Source organism: Buceros rhinoceros, unplaced genomic scaffold (assembly GCF_000710305.1).
Source record: "Buceros rhinoceros silvestris isolate BGI_N320 unplaced genomic scaffold, ASM71030v1 scaffold19010, whole genome shotgun sequence".
In the NCBI taxonomy this organism is placed as follows: domain Eukaryota; kingdom Metazoa; phylum Chordata; class Aves; order Bucerotiformes; family Bucerotidae; genus Buceros; species Buceros rhinoceros.
Window position 1 is genome coordinate 20,723 of NW_010390381.1, and position 26,259 is coordinate 46,981.

Below are 26,259 nucleotides of genomic sequence, written 5' to 3' on the forward strand. Positions count from 1 at the left end.
GCCTGGCCCGATGTTAGCCGGCTCCTTCCCTCCCACCCTCCCTCCCGGCACCACGCGGGCCCCTTGGAGTGTTCTTGAGGAAGCAGGAAAAATAAATCTGCTCTCACAAAACCTGGGCGCTTTGTCACAAGACACTTCTGCTGCTCATCCCAGATCACAGCTAAGCTGAGCTTGTTCTGTCTTACATGGCCTATTAAACCTGAGCTGTTAGACAGGAGCTTAGGCTCTTTTGAAACTGGTTTTCCTAAGCCTGTATTGGGCCGCTTAGAGCCTTGTCGAAACCAGGGCTCTGCTGGGTTCTGAAACAGGTTGTAGGATTTGTTTGGGATGCTTCCAGGTGCAGGAGAACACAAAATGCTTACAAAAAATGCTTACATTACATTCTGAGTCCACCTAAGAGTATGACCAACACAAAAATGACATTAAGCAAAATCTATGTAGCCTCAGATGCCAACTGAAAACTCATCCCTCAAGTTTAAATATTCTGATCCTGTTCCCTAGACCACTAAATCCCATCCACTCTGTGCAAGAAGGGATATAAGTCCTAACAAGCGTCTTGTAGCTGAGTAACTCCTTGTACAGCCTGCACATAAATGGGAGAAAAGAGATGACATACTCATCATGAACTATGGTGGGGCCATCCCTTGTTAAGGCCTCTTCCTTGATTACATTGATAAGTTCAAAGGTACTGCTTATGGGAGCATCTGGGTTTGGCCATTTAGGACACTGAAAGTGGCGGACTTCCAGAACGTAGTCATCCTGCAACGAAAAACCAGCCTGGGCATTAGCTACTTGCGCTTCACATTTGTCCACTCCAGGTAGAAAGAGGGAAGAGCCTCACTGCAAACGGAAGAGAGACCTTCTTCTTCAAACAGTTCACGTAGAAAGATGACAACAGTCACACAGCTCTAACATCTCTGTAACAGTGAACACCCTAAAATAATGCAACTTTAACAAAATGTTTAATTGACAAGGGTTTTGTACTTGAGTTCAGGGCTTTTATCCACCTAAACCTCTCTCAGAACCCTTATAGCTCACAAGTTAAACAAGAGAAGACCTACCTCAGAATTAAAATTTAAAACGGCTTGCAAACTAATGTTTTGCAGCAAAATCCAGCTGCAATCCGCATAGCAAACTAGAGGCAGGTTTATAGCTCAAAAGAAATGTGCTTACATAAAACGCCTTAATTAAGAACCCCAAACAATTAAACTGCGAATGCTGAATTTTATAAGCAGCAATAGGACAATAAACCTTGGTGTACTTTGCAAAGAATAATTCAATCTGCTTGTGTGACTTTAAAATGCAAACCCAATGTTTTCACTTTCCAATAAGACAAATGATTAATACGATAGTGTCACCAGAAAGAGGAATCTGCCTGGAAGTAGATGATGTGAGAGGTGGAAGGAGCCAATGAGAATACCTTTCCCCTTTGAGCAACATACATGCACAAGCATTTACAAGTAAATCCTTCTCAAAACTGTTTCTGAATGCTGCTTCTTCCATATTTAAGTAGCATCAGTAATGTTTTTGTGAAAAGCCAAGACCCACACTTGGAGGTTTATTTTACCTGGGTAGCTTCAAGGATAAAGTCATGGATGATAATTTGCTCTTCGTTAGAGAGGCACAGTCTGTCTTTGCTGATAAGGGTCACAGTAAAGGCCTCACAGTTCATGGATTCCTCGCGACTTGGCCAGTACACAAACTCATCTTCTGCCTGAAGGAATGAAACAACACACTACTGCAGCCTTTCAGACACCGTGTGGGTGACTGAAAAATCCAGTGGATCAAAAAATTGGTTTGATAAATAGAGACGATCAGGAGCTGACCTTTAAAACCCATTTCTGTCTAAAACAAATTTACTGTTACAGTAGGGAATAAACCTGCCAGATCCTTCCTGTGTGTGTCCAAACAGGTAACATCTGCTTTTTAATTGGTTTCATAGGGAAATGGTTCTCTTAGCTCACTGATACTTAACCTTTATATTGTATCCCAGGCTTTATTACCTCCTGCCTGCACAGTTTTGCATGAAGATCAGGTATCTGTTTAGAAAAAACTCAATGACCTTTAAAAATTGCTTATTATTTCTAATTTGTCTTTGTTGTGGTCTGATCCAAAACTCAAGGTCTGTGGATCAGGTTCTAGATAGAAGATTGATGGATACTTACGTAGGGCTTGAATTTTTAGGACCAAGGGGAGGAGTGAGGAGGAAGGAACCCAAATATTCTTACCCTTGAAAAAACACTGGTATAACTTAATGCAAGTTCTCTAGCAAAACTCTTCTTCTGAAGGGACACTGTAAAATCTCGGTGAGACTGTGAATGGTCGAAGCAGCTCTGTGCTTAAGTAGCCTAACTGACATACTGTCAAAGCTATTCTTTAAAATAATAACTGTGAATTCCTAATGTACTGCAGAGAAAGGAGACTGGTCTCTGTCGGCACGTGCATGCAAAGGCCATTTCTCCGCACTCAGGGGTCTACTGTCCCTGCAGCGTAAGCAGAGAAGCTGCTCTGGCAGCATGCACAGCACCGCACGCCTGTGTCTCTGAACAACCCATGAGAAAACATGAGCTAAAACCCACTTCATCCCGCTGTGGCCATGAGCGTGTCTCTAAAACCAGGCTTCTTTCTGTGGTCCTGAAGCCTTAATCCACATGATCTGCAAGATACTGTTGAGATTTGGGCCTTAAATGTTTATTCTGAAAGTGGGACTTTGGGTCTTATGTCCCCTGAGTGCCTTGACAATGCTGCCCTCAATACGCAGAGGTGCCAGGAAGCAGCGCAGCATTGCTGAACGCCGGGGAAGTGACCTGTCTTGCCACATGGCAGGTCCTCATGCAGCAGGTTTTGGATGCTGCCTCAGTCCCCTGCCACCCCTCCTGCCAGCCAGTGGAACCCACACCAAACAAGGAGCCAGTGCACGGATGACACTGCCCTGCTGGCCAACCTCCACCCTGGGAACCCTGACGGTGAAAGAGGGGACCAGGCACCTTTGCAAGGGATGTGGCCGAGTTCAGTGTTACTCCTTTACCCTTTAATCACTATTGTTCTGCAAAGCAATTCCATGTACTTGTAAAGACAAGATCAGCCTCTTCATTTCCACCTGACACACTTTCATTTCATTAGTGCTTTCTGATTCGATCGGATTTCTCTGAATGCTCGTGCCTTGCAGTGCCTGCAATCCCTTTCATCACACCACACACAGGAAGCATATTGACTGCTGTCTCTTTAGTAGCCCCTCATGACTGCTATTTTCTTGTTGTAATGAAGGTGGTTTCTCTTCCACTCTCAGCTACAATCGTCTATTCACCTCAGCGGTGCGTGCATGAAAAAACAAATCGTTTAGTTTTTAATCCTTTTCAATGCGTCCTCTTGAGACGCGCTAGTAAATCTGGAAGTAGTGATTAGCACTTCACCTGTGTCTCCTTATTCTCAATCTGTCTCATTATTTCCACTTAAATTAACATATATGTTTGCTTTATACTTTCATCAAAAATAGCATCTGTAACCTAGCACGGCCATAGTCTTGCATGGCCTGAGGCTTAAGTCCCTGGGCAAACAAGCAACTACCCTGCTGTCCTATTTCTGCTGCTCTCAAAGTCCTTACCTGTGGCTCCGGCCACCCGCAGTGCCTTGCATCCTGCTTTCCAGGCAGCCCTCAGCAGCTTTGCCCGAGGTCACTGGTGTGCTGCCTGTGAACCCTGTGGCCCATCCGGCTCAGGATGGCTTTCCCAGGGGTGAGGGCAGAAGGGGAGAACAAAAACCAAGCCCCAACATGTCAGAACTTGTCTTTTTGTAAAGTTTGAGACAGTGGCTCAAAAATTGGTTTTGGCTTTCAGCCAGAAGATAGCCATAGCATGTGACTAAGTGACCTGATGCTGGTGCCCAGCTGGGTTAAGTGACTGGGTACCGCGCAGGGAGGACCGTGTTTAACTCACCAGGCTCTGGTTGTCCGGCAGCATGACGATGATCTGTGCATTGTGATCCCAGATCATTCGCCAGAAGTCTTTAGTTGTATGTGGCAGCGGATGTTGGGTTATGATGAACTCGTTGCTCCTGTAGTAGCCCTTTTGCAGCAAAACAAACCACACAGTTACTTACTGCCTTCAATACTTTTAAAGCATTAATTTCATCTTTGGGGACACATAATGACCCTGTTCCATTTTATTCCACAATATTTTCACACGGACTACAATTTTATAACTCCATTTCCTTCTGCAGAGTCCCTGTTGTTTTCATTTACTCTAAATACCAGTATTTATTTGACTGTATCTCATGAAAATACACATTCCATCTAAATGCATCTTGTACTTAATTTTTTTAGGCACCAATCTTTAATAAAACACGGTTAATAGCTTTACATTATGGGGAAGGTGTTAAAATCTCATCCCTTAATACACAGCCATTACATACAGAATTAGGACAATTACAGGCATCTGGTATTTAGCACCTTAGAATTGATTTTACTTTGTAATTAGGTGTTGGCTTCCTCACCATGATATAAGAGGCATTAATGTAATCTGTTCCCTTCATTCCAGGCAGCGGTGCCAAGCCCACTCTAGCACGCTCAGCTGTAAGATTAAAAAAAAAAAAAGGGAGAGAAAAAAAAAAAAAATCAACGTCTGGTCATGGCTCAATGCAGAAAGTAAGAATTTCTCAGACGTTAACAAACCAAACAGTGTGCAGCTCCCATCTCCCGCAGGAGCAGGCCAGCACTTTAACTGCGTTAAAGCATTGCCTGCTAACACAGGATATAAAAGAGAAAGTTGCACAATATTCCCACAAGGACAAAGTAATTTCAGGAATCAAATTTTACTATAGCAAAGATTTTCACAGCAGGCTGAATTACCAAATAACAGTATATGCAGTGATAACAGGGGATTTCAGGTAATTCTTGACTGTAGTGTTCCATTTGTCTCCAGCAGCACACAAACCCAGCCGATTTATTTTGTTTCCCCTACCACTCCGCCGCACTCCCATCACTTAACTTCTCCCAGCTGGAGGGTGAGAGAACCTCCAGAGACAAAACCCTTCCCTAACGGGTAATCACCCAGAAGTGTGTGTGTGTTCTCCAGCAGACCTACACTTCTCTGTGTTTGAGGGCTGGGTTCAACAACATCCTCAAACCAACTGACAGGCTCCTAATGCCAGACTGAAATCACTGCAGCTACGTGAAGCGAAGCGTGGAGTCCCGTATTTCTGCCCCATTTGCATTTGTTTTTAACATATATCCTGACCTGATCCCCCAGTGTAAGAAAGACACGGACCTGCTCGAGGACGTCCAGAGGAGGGTCATGAAGATGATCAGGGGGCTTGAGCACCCCGCCTTTGAGGACATGCTAAGAGAGTTGGGGTTGTTCAGCCTGGAGAAGAGAAGGTTCTGGGGACACCTTATAGCAGCCTTCCAGAACTTAAAGGGAACTACAAGAAAGATGGGGAAGGGCTCCTTATCAGGGAGTGTAGTGATAGGACAAGGAGTAAAGGTTTTAAACTGAAAGAGGGTATATTTAGATATCAGGAAGAAATTCTTTACCGTGAGGCTGATGAGACACTGGAACAGGTTACCCAGAGAAGTTGTGGATGCCCCATACCTGGAAGTTGGCCTTCAAGGCTGGGTTGGATGGGGCTTTGACCAACCTGATCTACTGGAATGTGTCCCTGTCCATGGCAGGCGGGGGGTTGGAACACGGTGATCGTTAAGGTCCCTTCCAACTCAACCATTCTATGATTCTATGACTTCCCTTTTTATTTACAAACTTCATGGCAGACAGTATCTGTGCCATTACTCTTTGTGCTTGCTTGGTTATCACCTGTCCTGTATGTCCTGTACTCTGGGTAATGTGATGGTTGTGATGTTGTGCCCATGCTTGGTCTGGTGCAAATTCATACCACTTGGCAACCATGCACACATTCCATATTAATGACTGAAACTGTGTCCTCGGGTACTAAATACCCTCAAATCCAGGGAAGGGTCCGACACGGAAATTGAGCGTAGTAGCTAAATGACAAACAGCTTGTGCCAATCATACTGGGAGATCTCACCTCAGCTGGGAGCGGTATCAAACTAATTCTCTCAGTATTCCACGATTTATCCCCCACATAATTATTCAAATTCTTAAGTGTTTCAAATTAACATTTCACTTGGACAGTATATTTGGCTGACACTGTAACTATTTTATTTTGTTCAGTCACACCAGGGTAATCTTGAAAGACAAGACTTCTTGATCTGAACAAAAGATTACATTTCTCCTTCCTAGTGGCTATGTCTTTTCATGCGTAACACTGGGAGAATTCGGTACAGAAAGTTATGCTAGGCAGTAATCAAACTGAAGATGTGATCTTACACGGCACGACTGATGAGTTCCTGTTTTTCTCTTTGTTGCAGTCTTTCTGAGCACTGAAGCATTCCACGTATTTTGCATTACACTGTGTAACCAGCTGAAAGAGAATGAAGTAGGAAGTCAGTCCTCACAGTGCACTAAATGAAGAGAGGAGGTTTCTTTGCCAACTCCTGCAAAGATGCATCAGCAGAAGAATAAACTGCATTGTTAAACTTGTTTAAAGTACTCAAGATGCCAATGGAAATCATCCTTTTCATACAACATGTTTAATGGATAAAAAGATCTCTGCAGCTCTCAGCTTTGAAACACCCTGAAAATGAAGTTCCATCAAAATGGAATTTTCCATCAAAATGTATTTTCACAGAACGTTACGTTTAGTTATCTTTGGGAATATATTTCAAAGACTTGCAAATATGTTCAGTCAGGAGCAGGTCTCAAGGAAGAGAAGCTAGCAAAATAAAACAACAACAAAACTGCAATGTGTTCTTCTGAAATAAAAGCCGGATCATTCCTGCCAAAGATCTTTTTCTGCCAGGCCTTTGGGAACCCACCATGCTGCCATCTGAGATCTGAGGCCGTGGGTTACATTCTCTGATCTGCCGAGTTCATTCTGGGCTGCTCACGAGGCGCAAAGAGAAGTCAGGAAGGCACTTTTGTGTTTGAGCATGGGGAAGCTCTACCACAGCAAAGAGGGTGAAGGTGGCTTTTTCATCTCCTGCACCAGCCGCTCATTACTCAGTGTAATTTTACTCTAAGATGACTGAATGTAAACTACGGTACCAGGGCACGAGCACCAGTTATTTTCTGCTGGCTCTGTGGTAGCAGCAGAAACAAGAGAGAGATTTAATAATTGCTGCTGGTCACGTCCCGGTTTCAAATGCACTCTAAACAAGATCGCACTCAGCTCATCTCTGTACTGCCATAAGCCCCATTAGGAGCTATGGGGTTTCTAAGTACCTGTGCAACGTTGCAGAGAAAGTGATTTCTGAAAATGGCACTTCAGTTTTTGAAATTTTGCCACGAGCCATCAGAAAACATCTTTATACATACAATTTAGTATTGTTTGTAAAAGTGCAACACTTTTTTTAATAAGAAATCATTTTCTCCTGCTGCATTTTGTGTGTGTACGTGCGTGCTTGTGCTTGTTTTTTAATTTAGTAATTAAGCATCTGGCATGTCTTGACTGATGGAGAAGTACTGAGATTTCTACAAGTGAATTCAGAGGAGAAGCCTGTTCATTTTTTGAATAGCTTGGCACCTGGTGTAATTTAACAGTTTCAGTTCCTTCGGTAGTTATTAACTGAGTGAGTTTAGCTGTGAAAACAGATGTCACATGTGATCTTATGATACATAGTCTCACAAAATATTTTTAAACACATTCAAATAAAATTGCAACCAGAAGAACTTCGGTTTCAAATAGGGGATCTAGGCAAAAAAAAAAAAAAAAAAAAAAACCCAGAAAATATAATCATGCCATTGTATAGATGCATGGCGCACACTTATCTTGAGTAATGATTTTCTAAAAAAAAAAAAAAATTACTTTGGCCAGGATGAAAGCGGCTATGACACGGTAGGGAGAAGCAGCAAGCAGAGTTATTGGCAATGAGAAGGGATACTCTGCTTCCTGGTTTTAAAACATTTTTGATTCTTTATCTACAGTGCTGAAATGAAATGCTAAGAACCTCATTTCACGTTTTTCTCCATATACATGTAGGAGAGCAACAGTTTAGAGGAAGACTTCCAACCAGGCTAACCAGAGATTCTGGAGCAGCCGAGCCCCTCGGGAACAGGGAGACCAGCAGCACGCGCCAAACTGTTGTCCATGTCGTTCTCACCGCTGACTTCAAGAGCGGTAGTGCTGATTTCCAGCAGTGTAGCTAAGGCTGTTGAGGACTGAACTTCTCCAGATGCTCTGCTGTGCTAATCAAGTGTTCTGGTTTGGTTCCTTATCTGTGACAACTGACAGGGAAGACAGGCCACACCAAAGAGAGCAGGGAAATTAAGTCCCTCTGGATGGCAGCAATAAGCCTTACCTTGAACTGTTTTTCAAGTCGTGTCTTCCCTCCTATGCCAGGTATGAGGATGCTGTTAACGTAACTATGCAGCTGGTTTGCAGATACTTCAGTCTCCTTCCCAAGGATGGCTTCCAACAAGGCATCATGAATAAAAATGTACTGCTCCTAGAAAAACAGCAACATGTCACGTAGGTGCTTGAAATTAAACAGCTGGTTTTAACTGATGGGTAGAGCACACTAAAGGGAAAGGTGTGCAAAACAAGCCACCATGCAAATACTGCCAAATCCAGAAGAACAAACATTTACAAGTGTAGCATGTAGGACTGAGAAAGTCAAAAGCAGATTCTGAAGATTCTCGTCTAAAAAAAGAGAGACGTTCCAGTGCAAAAAATGCCTGATGATATATTCAGTTTTTACAGGGGTGTAACTGAAAAATCCATTTTCTTTTTGATGACAACATAAAAATGAACACGGCTTTAAATTCATCCCTTACCTCTGTCTGGACGAGGTAGTTGCGCTGTGTCCTGATATGTTTCAGGAAACCCAGGACGTTAACTGTGCTTTTGTCTTTTATCTGTTGCAGCATACTGTCTATCACAATGTAGGTACCAGTTCTGCCAACACCAGCACTACAGAGGACAAAAGAGAAACCTATATCATACAGCCAGACCAAAGTAAATGTTCACAATAGCAGGACAGAACTAATGAAAGTTTCCAAACTAAACATTTTGGGTTTCTGGGAGTTTTACCGGATATGTATTTCACAATCTGACACTTGGCTGTCCTGTCTCCACTGCTGATATTTCTGGTGTTTGCTAGAAGCAGCCATATTGAGATCCATCCTATGCCACACTGCTGCTATCCTGGACCAACCAGGGTTGCTGTGGGGCTGCCCTGGTTCCCTCCAGTCTTGAGTAAGGCTTAAACTTCACAGCTGTAATACTGCTCTGGAAATGCAAATGATACCAGGGCAACAGGAAAGGCATAAGAGGGGGCTAATCCTGTGGAGGCAGGACTCCCTGCACGGGAGCAAGGTGGTCCTGGGCTCAACAGATAGGGCAGAGGGGGGAATTCTTCAGAGCTTCTCAATTTCTGCTCAGGAAGGAGCTCTAACCCTCATCATCCTGTCTTCTTTGCTGTACAGTCCCCTCGTACACAGTGATGAAAATCACATCCCTTAAGTCATTGAGGTTGGAGGCAATTGCATGCCCAGATGTCCATCCGTACACGTGGCTGTTTGCCAGCAGAGGTGATCTTGCCCTGCCCACGCACTGAATGGGCAGGCTACAAACGAGCTTCGAACAAGGAACTGCACAACCATGTCAGTGCAACGCTGAGCAGCTCAGCATCGCGACACAGGGTTTTGCTTATGCAGCTGGGAAGCTTTTGCACTGGAGCTGTCTTAAGATTTAGCGAAGCAAGCTCGTGTTTACCGGCACTCCAAGGGGCTGGCACACTCCGGTGTTAATAACTTATGGTGTTTGTCCTAGTTGGCATGTAAGAGCACGCACAGTGCACGAGGTGTACTTGCCATGCAGTAGTAGTTAACCTCACCCATCGTACCTGCAGTGCACCACCACTGGTCCCATGTCCGGGGTTCTGGCTGCGGAGGATCTCCTAACGAAGGTTAGCACAGGCAGAGCGTACTCCGGCACACCCATGTCAGGCCACTGAGTGTAGTGATACTGGATAACCGTTCGCTCGTTCTGCCGCCCTTTGGGGTTTCCCTTCTGGCCCTGCGTGCAAAGCGTGCGCAGGAGGAAGAGGAAAATTAGGGAAGAGAAGCATAGAAAGGTACTCAATCCTACTGGCTCGCTCAGCTGAAAAAGCACTGGTCTCCGATGGAAGAAATCTGCAGCTCTGCCTCCTGCTAGGTGGAGACAGAGTTCAAGGAAAAATACATGTGGGAACAGGTAATAACAGCAATAACTGACACCTAAGCAGCAGTGAACTCAAGAAATACAGGCTAAACCTTTCACCAGGTTCCTTATAATCGTGGTTTTGCTTACTTATTTCCCACCCACCTGGTACTTCAAGTTGCCTATGCAAACGCCGAGTTTTGCTCCTGTGTGCCTTGCATCCAACACAAGCCAGGGGCCATCTGGATGAGAGCAGTGAAGGCTTTACTCACCTTTTTCATCTTTGTGTTCCTGACTGTGAAGCGGCGCACAGTGTAGCAGGCATGAACGTTTGTGCTCTTCAGCGTGACGATTATGTTGCCATACTCCTCGCTGTTCTCTGATGGCCAGTACTGATCGCATTTTCTCTGAACAAAGACATAGTTGAGTGGGTTGGCTAAGGGTTTGAGCTGCTGCTTTATATTTGTGCTTAGAGCTTTTTAAAAAATTCAAATCATGACTAGCTGTATATCCCTCTGCTATGTAAGCTATATATTATACATCAATATATATCATCCCAAACCATTTAAAAGCAAATTCTGCCCAGGTGATTTGTGGAGTGGTAAGGAGCAACTTCTAACAAACTAGAAAAATCTCTTACTCTTCCTTTTTCAACAAGGTTTGTGATCATGACAATGATTCCAGTATTTTGTTCCCAAATCATCCTCCAGAAATCTTCAAAGGTAGACTTTAACGGTCCCTGGGTAGCAATGTAGGCTTTTGCTTTGTTGTAACCCTTCAAAGAAAACCATAATGCCAAGTGAGATGAAAGCAGTATCATGGCAGACATATTAATATTTTAAAGGTAACAAAGGAAGGTGCCTTTCTTATTCAGAATAGCGAGGAATTTGTACCAAAATTATTAGATGAAGTTGGAAAACATGACCGCTTCGTAAGTGGCAATATTTCCTCCTTGTGGAAGGATTTGGTTAGAGGAGAAACAACAATTCAAACAACTTACATCGACATAATTAGCATTGATGTAGTCACTGTGCTTAGAATCTTTTCCTGGTAAAGGTCTTAGCTTCACCCTGCTGTGATCATCTGCAGAATGAGAAACAGCAGAGAAACATTAAGGAAACACAGCGCAGAATTGCAGGTAATCATCCCACGTCCTAGGTATTGCAGTAGCCGTTATTAATACACAGGTGAAACTGGTCTTGGATTGGAGTCAAGGGGGAGCTGGGACTACCTGTTCTTGGTCATCTGCTCATGGTAGCAGGTCCTCAAGCTTCACATCCCTTACAGTATGTGGTTCACGCTGGGACAGCTTCTCTTTAAAGGACAGTGGAACCTTGGGAGCACAATCTCTAGGATCATCCACATCACAGAGTGCAGAGTGATTCAAAGAGCCAGGGCACCCCGCAGGGCTGTGTAGCACCGTGCAGAGACACCAGCGCAGCTCTCGCAGGCAGTAAAGCTGCCTTGGTTTGGCTCAGTGTCTGAGCTCGTTACCCTCCACTCGGTGCTGGGCTCAGATAGCTCTACTGGCTCTGGGAGCTAAGTGAATGATCTCCCTACTCCACCACCCTCATCACATCAAGTGGATAGATTTTAGGTCACGCTCTTTAGCTCCTCTTTTTGTTGCACCCAAATGCTCGACTTTGGCTTAAATAATAAAAAAATAATTGCAGCTCTCCTGCTCCTAGGCAGCAGCATTGGGTTGGGTGGTGCTTCCATGCAGAGATGAGACATGTGGGCTAACTATAAGCATAAAGAATTTAGTTTCAGTTGCCCTCCTGGAGCACCAAGAGAAAGAGGTTCCTCCAGGGGTCATCTGGAGAACTGGAGTGCCTGTTCCAATTCCTCTCCAATGGTACTGCTCTCACTGTGCCTAGAGGGACCAGACAGCTAGGTCTAAAATCAGAGCAACGAATCCCCCTGCCCAAGGCTAATCAGCATGTCTTTTACAGGTCTGGGGATCGGTCTTCAGCCAGCACCTTGATTACCTCTGAGAAACTGTCAGAGACATGCATTTCCTTCCTACGCCATCAAAACCAAGTTTTACCACAATGTTTATGAGCATCAAGATCTTTTTATCAGCAGCTCTCCGTCTTTGTTCCCAAACCACCATGACTGCTGCATCTGCTGTTCTTTCCACATCAGAGAATGGCATGGAAGAAGTTACGACATTTCCACCCCAGACCTGCAATAATCTGCATTCCAAAGCAGTGTCCAGATTTGCAGTTCTCAGAGGAATACAGGCAAAGCCTGCACCGTGCTACAAAGATCAGTTTGTCCAAGTTGTACACACGACTGAAGCAGGTGAAATACAGCAGATACACTCGGTAAGATTTAGCACCTTTGGAATTATAAGGGAATCCCAGAGATCATCAGTAAAAGTCTTTGCTCCACCGTGCACTTCCCTTAGGCCAGTTTTCAGACATCAGTGGACAGAGGAGCTCTGATCATCAATTTATCCCAGTTATTCCTCCACAAAATTTCATACCAAACTGATACTCCTAAAACTACACTTGGACCATCAAATTGCAAAATATTTTAAAACAAAAGCGGGAGTGAAATCCTGGCCCCAGAGAAGTCAAAAAGTCCACTGCCTTCAGCAGGGAAAGGATCTCCCAGCCACCCTTTCACACGTTTATTAACTAGTGTGCAATAATGCAACTTGACGCCACCTGCCTCTTCCAGTCACACACAGACACCCCGTGAGAGGAGAGTGCTTTTTTGGGCTGATTCATTTCGCTGACTTACAGGCTAGGATGTTGATGTATCTGTTCTTGTGCTTGTTGTCGGGGTGGTTGGAATGCTCTGCAGTGATGTTCATGTCAGCCGTACAGCGCTGCACCTCCTAGGCATAAAAATTATTCAAATGGAAAATATGTCAGTCCAAAAAATTTAAGTTTTATCTCCTTTTGCAACAGCTTACAGAAATCACGTTTAAAATATTGATATCTTAATTGCTGGATTGAACACAAAGTCCTTCAGGATTGTTCTGTGTGACATGGTCTGCTTACACTGAGCCGTGATAGCTACTCCCTGGTGTGTGGTTATACTCCTCTCCACAGGGCTGACCGTCCCCCCTTGACCAGCAGTCCATCCATCTTCTGGACTGTGTCTCCTGTGACGCCACACTCTGTCCTCTCTTGGGAAGGGATGACAGAGTCCATCAAAGGCAGGAGTGGCCGGCGCAGTGTAAGAAACTAAGCACAAAACCCACTTCAACAGAAGCCTTTGACCGCTGGACAACTTCTCTGCTTATAACCTCTCAAAACAAGGTTTCTGACATTTAAGTTTGGCACTGACCTTTTGTTAGTTCTCTGCAGAGAGATGCCTTTTATAAAATATAAATAAAACAATCTCTGACGATAACAGCGAGTGCTTAAATACCACTGCTTGGACACTGATTAACAGCCCACCATACAGCGAAAAAGATAAGGTTGTACCCACGTAGATACACATTTACGCAGCAGAAAGAGGCCAGGTTTGCCAAGGTGTTCATGAAGCTAGAGATGCAGATTTCTGTGTAGTTGAGGCTGTAGGTTAGATACCCATTTCCCATAGGTTTCTTTAGCTCTTAACCTACCCCTTACTTACATTGTCCAACAACAGATCTACTCCTGCAAAAGCTAAACCGCATTTTATCTGTAGCATAAGTATTCTTAGCTTAAAACCACTTTCTTGAAAACTATATCAATGTTTGGAGTATACAAAGTTGTGGAAGAAGCTATTTATACGAATCTTTTGTGAGTCCCAGAAATTGCACCAAACAGAACCAATTTTCCCCAAGGATATATGGGGAAGTGCCAAATTACTTTGTAGTTCAGGCTTTAAAAATAACAGTATAGAACCTGCCTGAGAGGGAAAGTCATTAGGAGCTCACAGGTGCTACAAAGATCATGAGCTAAGTGACAGAGAAAAATTATCAAGAGAAATGCTATACAAACAGCAGATGTAACAGAGTTCAGCATTATGCAGGCATTTCACAAAGGACTTGCATAGCAATTTTGATATCTTCCCCAGCATTTACATTTTAAAAGTGCAAAGTATACTAAAACCTTGAACATTTTATGGCTTTTATATTCACATGACACTCCCAAATAACAATTGCTTCTCTCTCTCTCCCCCCCCACCTCCATAGGGAGAAACAACGACATGCAAAGAGATGAGCTGAGCAAAGAGAAAGAGGAATCAAGCAAAACTCTCAGCTGGCCCTAATAGAATTTTCATAGTTCCATTTTTATCACAAAAATAAAAAACTACATTAAAGCATGCGCTTCCCCTAATTCTGCCTGTCAGCTCCAGTAAGCAAGGGACTTCTGGTTGCACAATGGGCTGGATCAGCTCAGCCTAAGTCATAAATGGAAAAGCAGCATTACTTGTATGTTAGGATGATTTAATATAATTACATTTTACCTTTTCTTGCATTTAGAAATCATATAACATCACTGCTGTACTATCATAGGTCACTTCTAAAAAATAACCCCCTGCTTCTGAAAAGCCTCATGTCAACCTCTACATCCCTGCATCACTACAAAATCCTTTTGAGAAGTTATTAGCATTGAAACATTTATGCCAAATGCTGTAGAATTTAATACAGATGAATCCAATAAGGTTCAGTAGAGAATACTCTAAAAAGTTACAGAATTTAATAGGGAATTACCTCCCTGCTAAGGAATTTTCTCTGACAGTTTAAATACTACATGGTAAATGTAGCACTTTCTATTAAATTCTATAGGACTTTTCCATAAGGGAATTGTTGGTGAGGTTAATCATTTTAATTAACCTTTTTATGTTGATGCTGACTGTTTTCTCAACTGTACATGTTCCCAGCTGGCCAATATAAAGTTAATAGAAGAGGAAGATTAAGCTAAGATGGTGAAAAACACAGCAATGGAAAAGAAAGTCTGATGCTGTGAAAAAACATCATCTGAAAATGACTTTTCTTAAAACATAACATTCTAAATGATTTTTAATATCCCTGGAAATCTGCTGTAATGGTGGATTCCTACGTCTGCACACTGCAAAGTGTAGCAAAAGGAGACTGTTCAAGAAAGGCTCCCTGTTGCCAAGGTACCTCAATTCTTTTTAAAAATCAGCGCAGAACAATAAAAGGCCATTTTGACTTCACACAGTCGCCACCCCCCAGTGCAGGACACAAACCATGCTGATGCTGTCCAGTGAGAAGGGGACTGAGGACATCCTCCAGCTCCATGCTGGCCACCGGCAAGTTTTGGCTGAGCTGCACTAACATCAGGCTGAGAGCAGAGGGTGGTTATCCTTGCTCTCTTACCCTCTCTCCAAATTCGAACAGCAAATTACCAAACCACAGGCTCATCCCACCAGACAGTAGGGCTGAAAGTTAACATCCCTTTGTTACTAAAGGCAAAGTGGTTGTCTTTCATCAACGTACAAAATGCTGCAAGACGACAAGACTAGCTGCAGCCTGTTATCTGTACCTCTGTTCAGAGTATTATTTACCCTTCGGCAGAAGAGGACAGCCCGGTGTTAATAAGTATCACCCTGGAGAACAGTCCAAAAAGTCACCATCCTAATTATATCATTTTACCACATTTATGTATGTTACATATTTACTTTCCCCGCATTTTCTATTGCTTATGCAATGAACACCCTGGGATTTCTAAATCTTACTGGCTACCAAGGCTTTAATTTGCATTTAAAACATCACCATGATTATATTACCATTAGAACTTAAGATTGCAGGCAGGCTACCAGGTCAGGTCTGATCCCAGGCTGCTCATTGCAGCCTAAACAAACTCTTCTCCAATTAGCACTAAACCGCTCCTGGCACTTGGGAGTAGGACAGATAGCGCCCATATCACCACATCCATAATTCACCCACCAACTTTTCAGCTTTAGAGTCTTTTCTTTGGCTTTCCTTAATCCTGCTTAGGCTCCTCCACTGATTTTAACAGCAGCTGGCTAGCACACGGCTGCTCGGCACGTTTAACATTGCAGAACACATTACTGCCCAAAGATGAATGGATACAGGCTCTTATTCTGTCCTTTCAACTTATCATTGACAAGCCAAGAAACCAAAGTACATGGTTTCAATTGACCGTTAGTTACTGTAAAAAGTGTTCTAGTCTATGCTATTATGCCTAATTTACCTTTTAATTATATTGTCCATGCTAATGCTAATTGGAATTTGATACACCCAGGTTTAACGACCCATTTTCATTGCCTTTCTGAGACGAGTTACAGATTAGTTTCTTCTAAATTTCAAAGAATTTCCATTTAAGTGTAAAATCAAACTGCTCCAGCGTCTGGCTGGCAGTATAAGGTTCGGTGAAAGAATTCTTGCTCCAGTGACTGAGCAGGAACTTGGTCTCTTGATTTGGCCTTATGCAGTGCTGCTGTTGTTTCCCATTACTGCGGTCTGATGTCCTAGCAGGGGCTGAACTGTGAAAGCCTATGAATAGCAATGAGGAGGAATCACGAACAAAGAAAGGATCCTAATCTGAAGGGCTGAATTAGAGAAGATCCGTAGCTATGTTTTGATATTACTGTGATTTTTCAGCCTGAACGAAGCTAGTTCATCCACCTCTAAAATCCCTTTTGATCTATCATTTTAATCCAAAATTAGAGAATTCTGTGGTTGTGCTCTTGCTGTTTGTTTTATCACAGCAAACATGAAGACGGCATACCAACAGAGACAGCAGACAGTATTTGAAGATATCCCACAGGAATAGTGTAGATTTTTGCCATAATTTAGCACTAGTATAAACTCTCCAACAGCACTCAAGAGAGAGGTGAGCTGGGGACAGCCTAGAAAGAAGGGGAAAATAAACAAACCAAAAGGACTCAGCACAGGGATAACTGTGGAGGAAACACGAATAGATAGCTAAAAATTCATGAAAACGAATTAGACAGGAGAGGATGGTGGCGGACCGTTTGCTTGCAGTATCCTGCCCTTCGTTAGGCAGGCAGGGGTCAGAGCCTGACTGAAAGCCTGCACTGCCTGTGCAGGCTGTGGCTCCTCCGAGCCGGGCTTCCAGGCGAAGCTTTGGACATGGTGCTAGGGTTAGTAACAGAAAGCCTAGAGATCTGAACTTCTTCTATTGCTTCTCTTCAACTTAATCTCTTAATTCACAATGTCACTTTCTTAGGATAGGTCAAGTGGTGAGACAAGAATCAAGAACTCCAGGAAGATCCTCTTCTGCGGAATCCTTCCTCCAGCTGCACAGTGCTGCTTCCCTTTGGCTTCAGCGCAGCAGCACAGAGCCTGAGAATACTTCTCATTATGGCAATTTTGGGCCAGGGTTATAAAACATTTCCCAGTGCAGTAATGTCTGCTTGCAGCATGCTTTTGAAATGGCATCTTTCTCTGCCAAATTCCTTGGTGTAGATGCAGTTATAAGCATGCGTCCTGTGTAAGCTGTGTCTAATCTGTAAGGGATGACAGTATAACTACAGAGTGTTTTTAGTGTCTCAAGAAATGTGCAAAGTGCAGTGTTACCTGTCTTCAGCGCAGCCCTTCGCTAGAGAATTACATCCTGAGGTCACTGGTTAAAAACCGCTACTGACCCCTGCCCTGAGCAGCAGCAACCATGAGAATAACGTTAGCAAATCCCTGCCTCATCACTGAAGATATAGATTTATGTTATTTTCTTATGTTTCAGGACATTTAGAAGGTGCCACTGGAGTATAAAGATGCTTTCAATTTATGTGATGAGGGAGCTAGACAGCCTGCCTCCAAGTTCAGCGAGCCTGTTCAGACTCCAGATTGGCAATGAATCATTACACTCACATGGCCATGGGCAGCAGAGGTCTGCGGAGATTGCATTCACCCACCTTAATCGCTCCTGCAGCAGCACTGACCAACCCACTGCAGAATTAGGGAGGAGGGAAATGAAATTGTCTGATCTTCAAAATCCAAATACTGCATTGTACTCTAAAAATTCATAGGTAGCTTTGGGGATGGAGGGTGATTTCTTGGCTTAGCGTTCCTTTCTTAGAGCAAAAGGACACAACGACTCAAAAAACTTACTGTGTTATTCCAGTAACCAGCCGGGGGGAGAGTGAAGACTTTTACCATGGGAGGTGGCACTTGCCTCTCTGATACAAGAATTTGGAGGGTACATACCCTATATAGGCAGGCTATCAGGGGAATAGAAGGTGACAAATGTGGTATCAACTTTTAAAATGAGATCTGTAAGGGATTTCAGTCACTACAGCCCACTAAAGCTGACATCTCTGTGAGGCAAACTGCTAGACACTGTAATAAATAGCAGAGCTAGTGAATGCCTCTAAGACCCCGTGGAGAGGTCCCTGAAGAAGGTAAGAGCAGTCTGGAAGAGAACAGCATATTTGGCTTTCCAAAATGTTTGTGAAAAGGCCTCTCAGAAAACACCACTTTAATAACTGATCTGTCCGGGAGCAAAAGGAAAACTCGCCGTGTATGCTGACGGGTTAGAGGCGGCACTCACCTGCCCTGGAATTGCCAATCTTCAGATTTTACCAGTGGGACCTTATGGGGACCTAATCTGCTCACAAATGGACTGCAGAGGAGACAATGTGTGTTTATGATACAAAAATTATTCAGGATAATTAGAACAAAAGCTGTTTGTGAAGGGAAGCAGAACAATCTCGCAATACCGAGTGGCTGAGTGATAAAATGGCAAGTGAAATTCCATGTTGATAAATGCAAAGTGATGTACTTGGGAAAAACAACCCTCACTATACATACACACTGACAGGCTCCCAATTTGCTACTGCCACTCAGTGATGAGACCTTGGGGTCAGAACTGATAGTTTTCTGGAGGTGTCAGTTGAGTGCTCAGTAGTTGTTAAAAAACAAATACTATGTTAGGAAGAAGGCAAGTAATAGAAAACCAGACACAAAACCATCACTGTGTTCCTGCAGAACTCCGCAGTAAACCCACTCATTAAATACTGTGCACAGTTTTGGCCTTCCCATCTTGAAAAGAATATGGTAAAGAAAGAAAGAAAAAATGTACAGAGAGAACCTGTCATAAATCTAGAATGGCTTCCTCGAACAAACAAATTAAATTGCTTAGTCTTCTTCAGATTTGAAACCAGATGATTAAGGGGGAATATGAGGGAGGCAGACAGAATCATCACGAACAGGGATGTACTTTGTAATACAAAAACTAGGAGGCACCAAGAGAAGTTATTAGGCATGAGTTAAAAGTAAAAGGAAGTCCGTTCTGTGGAACAAATTGTGGAATTTGTTGCTGTGGGATGTTTTGGACCAGAAGTCTAAAAGGGTTCAAAAGGCAAATAGAAAATTTATGGAACAAAGGTCTATCCAAGACCATTAAACATAACGATGCCAAGAAAATCTCTGGCTAGACAAGGAGTAGATACAATCTCTGGCTCAGGAAGCCCCTCAGTCGCTGTCCAGTCTTGCCACCAAACCCTGCCCCAGTGCTGCCCTGTAAAAATGTAGTACCTCACCCTGTATGCCATAGCGATAGGGTGCTGGAGCTGCCTGAGAACAAGGCAAAAAACATCCTTGAACTTTTTTTCAGTATTAGGTTGAACAAATTCTAGGGTAGAATAAGAAGAGTTGTATCACAGAACAGCACTGGTGATGCAGGATCGTGGACTTTGTTTTAAAAAGCTCTTTGTTGTTCAGTATTAAATTGGGCCCTATATTTCTAGTTTATATCAAAAATTGTAAATTCATGGGACTCAAAGGAAATCTTAACAATTCTGTATACACAAGAAAGCCCAGCTAACACCAGAAAATAAAGTTGGCTACTGGCACTATGATTACCCAAAGGGAATAGGAATTCATTCTGGATGTACTTTCCAAGGAAAGATTTGTGAATTCAAAGTCCTTTTTTCCTCTGCATGTAAAACAGTTCCTAAGCACAGTCACAAAATATTTAGCTGTAATTACAGCTCATTTTCAGAGAAGGCGGGAATATTCACACAGTTTACTTTCAAAGGAATCTTCTTGTAAAAACCAACTCAAAACAACCCACCGCACGCTGCCAAAAACACAGGAAGAGAAACCAAAATCTAGCAACAAGTGAATGGAGAATGTTTGCCTTCCATCTTAGGCAGAGTATATGTGTGCCTAGCTCAGTCTTTCCTTTCACAGGTTCCACCATAAACCTCCCGCCACAGAAATTTCTGAAGAGATTTTTGATCCTTTTTTCCTTTAAAAAAATCCCATGCTCTGGCTATCTTGAGGAGGATTTATTTATTCTGCAGTATTGACTACATTTTTTCAGTATCTCCTTGCCGTCATCTTCTCTCTTCCTTTTTGATGTAAAAAGCAGGTTTGTTTTGTAAAAAGCCCGTATGACTGCAGAACCTAATATCTCTTTCCATAAGTTCCCCAGGCATGAAGGCACGATAAGGCTGTGACACTTTCCACCCAAGGCTAGCAGCACTGTAACACTGGATTTTCTTTCAGCTGCAAACCTACCGTTTCTCCGTAAAACATTATAAGTCTTCACTGTAGCTGGCAGATACAATTCCTGCACGTACACCATGGATGGATCTCAGCTGATGCGAGAAGTTATACCGTTGGTCACTTCCAATTTATTCCAACTGAATAAATGTAACCTCAGGCTCCTCTATCCGGATGGTTTATCCCGCATAGTGATCGTCTTGTTCCTATTCCTTCTGCTTACTCTAGGAGGAGATTTCATTTACTCTTTAGGAAGCCAAGACCTCAGCTATGGAGACGTACATCTGGAGTAGCTATTCTGACTTCAAAGCAGATGCTCCAGGTTTTAAGCCAGCACAGCGAATATAATTTGGCGCATGCAGCGCAGTCAGAGGAGTTTAACTCCTTCCAGTGGGGACCTTGCACTCCCCAGCACAGCACTAACTGGCCAAAGCCATCTCTCCGACCGGCTGCCGTGGCATGGCACTCGCAGCAGGGAGCCCCAGGAGGAAAAGTAAAATCAGGCCATTAGAGCAGTGCTTTTCTTCGCTAAAACATGGGCGGAAGGTGTCCAACATTTGTTAATAGCAGTGATTTTGCGACAGCTGAAGCAAAGCCTGCTTAAAGCCAGACCAAGTTTACAGATGTGTTGCTGATTATTTTGAATAATTAAATGGTGTAAAACCCAGCTGTGATGAACAGAGCTGGGGTCGCAATTCATAAATAATTGAGAAGAATGAGTTGCATTTGATCATCCTGATCAAATTCTACTCTCCGGAGAATAAATGTTTGTCCTGAATACCATCAACATTGTTAAATGCCTCAATATTCCTGCTCAGCCATCCAGCCAGCAGTCAATTGAACTAAATCACTTTAACACCTTACACATTTGCCTTCCTCATGAATACAAAATGTTTCTAACTTACACAACGGTTTTTGGGCATCAGACAAAGCAGCCACTCTTTATAGACAGTAACCAAACAGCAACAATAAATGTTTTAAATGATCCCATTAAAAACAATTCCTGCATACAGTCTTGTCTTTACTGCAGTAAGCGAAGAAGCTGGAGAGATTAGGCCACCTATTCCGGTTCATTGCCTTGTTTGTAAGCAGAGCTGCCTCTCTGATTCCCATGCAGCACACAAACACACCTCCTTTTGCTGGGGGGGACGCCAGCAGCACAGCTCCATGCAGTTTCCTGGGGCTCCTCCTGCTTCTCAGTACTTCCAGAAGTTCAGCAGTGACTGTGATTAGACTGAGTGAAAGGAATGCCTAAAAACTAGCCTGAGAATACTGATACGTGCTTATTAAAGCCTGACTCTGCAGCCCAGCCTCATGCTGTGTGATATTTACCACGCTTGCACAATATGGAGGTGGAAAACTACTGCCACTTTACTGGAATTACCTCCAATTTATAGCAGATTCGTAGGTCAGAATCTGTCCTAAATAAGTAACAAGATGCAAACTATAAAATAGTGAATACCACCAAATAAACCCTGAAGCCTTTCACCTCAGTTTTACTGGAACAAAATAACCAACAACTTCAACAGCAATCTTTCCTGTCTGAACAGAGCATGAGCAGGGACTGCAGGGATTGACCCATAGTTTAGGTTTTCATAAAAGACCAAATACTTCTACTCCTCTTACTCACAGTGAACACTACTGAGCTCCTTTTGTGCTACTCAGGGGGTACAGGTCTTCTCAATGTGACTAAGGGGAGCAAATTGTGGGCCAGTAAGAGTAAAACAAACTACAGATAGTGAGAAAAGCCTGGAGTTACAAAACTGCTTCTATCTTCTTGCTGTTCCTGGGGGACTGAGAAGCAGCTTCTCCTATTTAACGAAAACCTAGAAGGGTCCCCCGACTTAGAGGCACCAAGTCTGTGGTGGTTAGAAAGCATCTGTAAATGCCCAGTCCCACATTGCTCATACCTGGTGGCAAACTGGTATTTGCCTATTTCTTGTGATACATTTGAGCATTGCGTTTACTCGACACGACGGCATCACACAGATGTCCCTAATCCAATTCACTTTAAGTAAACAACATTTTATTGGTAGGTAGTGAAATCGTACCTCAAAGTCTTCCGAGAACCCATGCTGGTTATTAGAGTACAGCTCACTGATGTGTTTAACGAACTGCTTGACTGGAATTGCTTCCATATCATCTGTAGAAAGAAAGAGATATTCAGAGTTGCTATTTATCTCATACATCAAACTTCAGGAGAGAAAGTCTTCACTCAGTATCACTTAGATCTGAGTTCCCAGGGGCAGAGCTAGTTCAATATGCAGTAATAAGAAATCTTGATGAGTCTGACCAATTTTGAGGTAAACTCTTCATATTATATTTCTAAGCACTACAGTTATGAATACTGAGAGTCTATTCCCTGGGATGCTAATTTACAAAGTCCAATTGAATGAAGTTCAAGGATTGTTTAGTTCTTGTTCACAGTTTGAAGATGGCTGTGGATGGGATGAAGAGGCCTCTTCTCCTTCCACACTGTATAAAAAGAACAGAAGAGACGCCAAATGTGAAAGTATGGTTGACAATTGCCCCCAGTAAGTTTTTACCAGACTGAGCAGACACAGGCTTTTCTCCTGAAAGTAATAACGTTTTCCTTTTCACCCAATGATGTAGAATCTAAATGGACTTATGAAATAGTCTCTGAGCAAAAGAACAGGCAACACAACACCCACACTGATTTGAGTTCTCTCTCATGCCAGACGCTATTCATAACACTGAATATGTATTCCACCGGACCATTTGTTCTTGCTCAGCGCAGAGCAAATTCCACCCAATATACCAACAAATCACCCACAGACATTTTCTTAAAAGGAAGAATTCAAAGGCTTGAATTGAATTAAAGACAAACAAGATTGTTTCAAGCACCTGGGACTCTGGACAGATTTTAATAACGCTGGGGTGTAGGATGGCTGCCTTATTTCTCTCTCTCTCTCTCTCAAAAAAGGCCTAGGTGTTGTTATAACCACCACTGCAGTTGGTGAAACACTGTGCTTGCCAAGATTCATTAGTTAATATTTTCAGTCTGGCATTTAGAAAACATAAATTGCTATACAACTGTGATTACTTTCAGCATGTGAAATAATCTATTGCCTGATGGCTACTATTGTCTGATTGCATGATTTTATGGCAATACTCTGGTATTTATATATTCCATTTAATATTCTTCTGAAGATCGCATCCAGTTTATGTTTACTCCCAGTAATTCAGTGGTGTATTTTTGCTCCCATTTAGCAGCCATATGGTTTGGTGCTACAGCTGCATTATAATCTGGATTCTTTTCCTTTTAAACATCTACATTATGATAGAAAAAATCCAAATATTTCTACAGATACTTAGCAAAATTTAACGATAAATAAATAGATGTGACATTTACTGTATTCAGAGTGAAAGATCTTTGGCAGCTAAAACCTCTAAGCTGTCACATATGCTTTTCTTAGCAAAGGGTATGAAGATCTGTATGTGTAAATGAGGTTCTACTTTGGCAAGAATTTTATAGATCCCTGACAATCTGATTTCTTTCCGGCTGATGGCAGCTAATATTGACCATGTCATTGCTTCTCTACTCTTACTTTATCAGGTAACGCTCCAAGGTGGCTTTTTGCAGCTATTGACGTTTTCGGATTTCAATCAGCTTTCTTCTATTTTATTTACAAGGGCCAATTGTTAAAGATGTGAGTGCAATCTGATCACCTCCCAGTATAGCAATGCTACTTTAATTAACCACATGCTCATTTACTGAATAATGCAGAATTCAAAACATTTGACAAATGTATGCTTATCTGTGCAAAAAGCTGCAGCATGCAGAAATGCTGGCACTTTAAAATATTTAAGCGATAACATTTATCCTATGTAATATTGAGAACATCATAAGCTCATAACAACATTTGTATTAATATTTTCGCAGCCAAAACACTTGAATGGATTCATCTATAGGAACAGCAGTCAATAGCAAAAGCTTGTAAAACAATCTTTCCTCTCCTGAAAAGTAAACCATACATCCTAGATTTCCTTGAAAGTAACTTGTGCTATGATAGCAATTTCACATACTCTCACAAGAGAAGTTCCATACTTATAATTTGGTTTTTTTCTTGAGTAGTCTAGCTCAACTGAGACCAACCGAGATCAAGGATTCACAGCAGCAGACCAGTGTGTCCAATTTAATTTTGCAGAAGGCAGAATTTAATTTATAATTGTGGTCTGTGAGCCAAAAAATACATTAGAGATAACGTGCTCTCTGGTCCATTGAACTCCCACCAATTTCAAGGATGGGTCTGCACCAGAGATCCATGGCAAAATATGGTTAGTTGTCTTTTTATCATCATCACTGCATGGTGGCAGTATGTCTCCACCTTTACAGCCACTGCTGATTCACTTCTCTGTTGTTCACTGTCCTATACTGTTCCCCCTCCTTTTCTCCTCCTCTGCATTTTCACTTCCGATCCCCTCCAGAAGCCTTAACCCAATGCAGTTTCTTACTGTATTTGATTACATGGGCAGCAATTAAATATTAAATAAATTAAATAGTAAATACTATTGCCACAAGAGCTCACTGGGTGAGCAGGAGCTTACGCTGCTGAAGTTGGCCACCCAGGAAAACCACGTTGGAGCAAATGTACTTGTTTCATATTAGGAAGATTAAAATCAGAACCGCAAACGTTAGAAACTCAAAAACCCGTTTATGGTTTCCAACTTTCAAACTTCTGGGATAATGTGGTCCTACTGACCATGCAAGACCTGGCAGCCCCTGCGCAGATGCCAGGCAGAGGCCACCCTTGAGGGACACGCGCAGCCCCGAGGAGACGGGCAGCCTGCAGTGGGCCATACCTGGCTTCATGCCCATCTTGGCCCCTGCTGATAGCCGCAAGAAAGCAGCTGTACGTAAGAGAGAGTCTATCACACTAACCAGTGAAACAGAAAAGTGTTAAAGTAATTCGGGCCTCTGTTTTTCTATTCATGACTACCAACTCTGAACTCCCACCCAGCACCACAGATGGGGTACATGCACACTCAGCCACGGGCAGCCTGTCTGGCCCCTGTATAAACAGGTACTAACATACCCAGCACTCTTGAATGGTATCTGCTCTGACATTATCTGAAGATGGCTGTGACCTTCTCTAAGAAAACCAACAGATGTAGCTATAGATGCACAGAATATGCTTTTCCTTGCACTATCGTCAGTCCAAAGGCTTTGGTTAAGCCTTCTTTCCATCTGAAGACAAATAGACTTCAATGACTGTAATTCTTTTAGTCGATTGAAGAGATTAATGGAATCCTATAATGGCTAATTAGGAGCTCTCATAGTTCTTCTGTGCGTATTCCCTTTTGCACCATGTACTTTTCCCCATCCCAAAGCTAGAGCGACATTTGATAGCCGGTATGATGCTTACATTTTGCAAGACCTACACATTATTCAAAGAGAAGAGGAAAATCTTTTAACGACATCCCTTCACCTCTAACAGCGCAGATATAATTACAGTTCCATCTAGCTTGGATTTAGCCATCTGTTTTACCAGTGTCAATAAAGTGATTCTAGATTTACGTCACCACAAAATACAAGCTGAATCTGGTACCATACTAACCCTTTGTATTATGCAGAGAAATAAATAATCTTAGATGGGCAGGGGCAAAAGTCTCCAGAACTTAAA

The 26,259-nt window shown here is 42.7% G+C and overlaps 1 protein-coding gene across 1 annotated transcript in view; it reads right to left on the reverse strand.

Annotated features, from left to right (window-relative positions):
* Positions 1 to 25,454, reverse strand: part of LOC104494773 (receptor-type tyrosine-protein phosphatase gamma) — a 30,136-nt gene extending 4,682 nt beyond the window's left edge. Inside the window, exons 1-14 of the mRNA XM_010137657.1 lie at positions 25,439 to 25,454; positions 22,666 to 22,757; positions 12,961 to 13,057; positions 11,213 to 11,295; positions 10,853 to 10,987; positions 10,485 to 10,619; positions 9,917 to 10,089; positions 8,847 to 8,982; positions 8,372 to 8,518; positions 6,342 to 6,435; positions 4,492 to 4,568; positions 3,936 to 4,064; positions 1,568 to 1,714; positions 617 to 759 (exon numbers count right to left, since the gene is read on the reverse strand). Coding sequence (XP_010135959.1) covers positions 617 to 759; positions 1,568 to 1,714; positions 3,936 to 4,064; positions 4,492 to 4,568; positions 6,342 to 6,435; positions 8,372 to 8,518; positions 8,847 to 8,982; positions 9,917 to 10,089; positions 10,485 to 10,619; positions 10,853 to 10,987; positions 11,213 to 11,295; positions 12,961 to 13,057; positions 22,666 to 22,757; positions 25,439 to 25,454 — 1,604 coding nt within the window. The remainder of the gene's footprint in view (positions 1 to 616; positions 760 to 1,567; positions 1,715 to 3,935; positions 4,065 to 4,491; positions 4,569 to 6,341; positions 6,436 to 8,371; positions 8,519 to 8,846; positions 8,983 to 9,916; positions 10,090 to 10,484; positions 10,620 to 10,852; positions 10,988 to 11,212; positions 11,296 to 12,960; positions 13,058 to 22,665; positions 22,758 to 25,438) is intronic.
* Between the last annotated feature and the right edge of the window lie 805 nt (positions 25,455 to 26,259).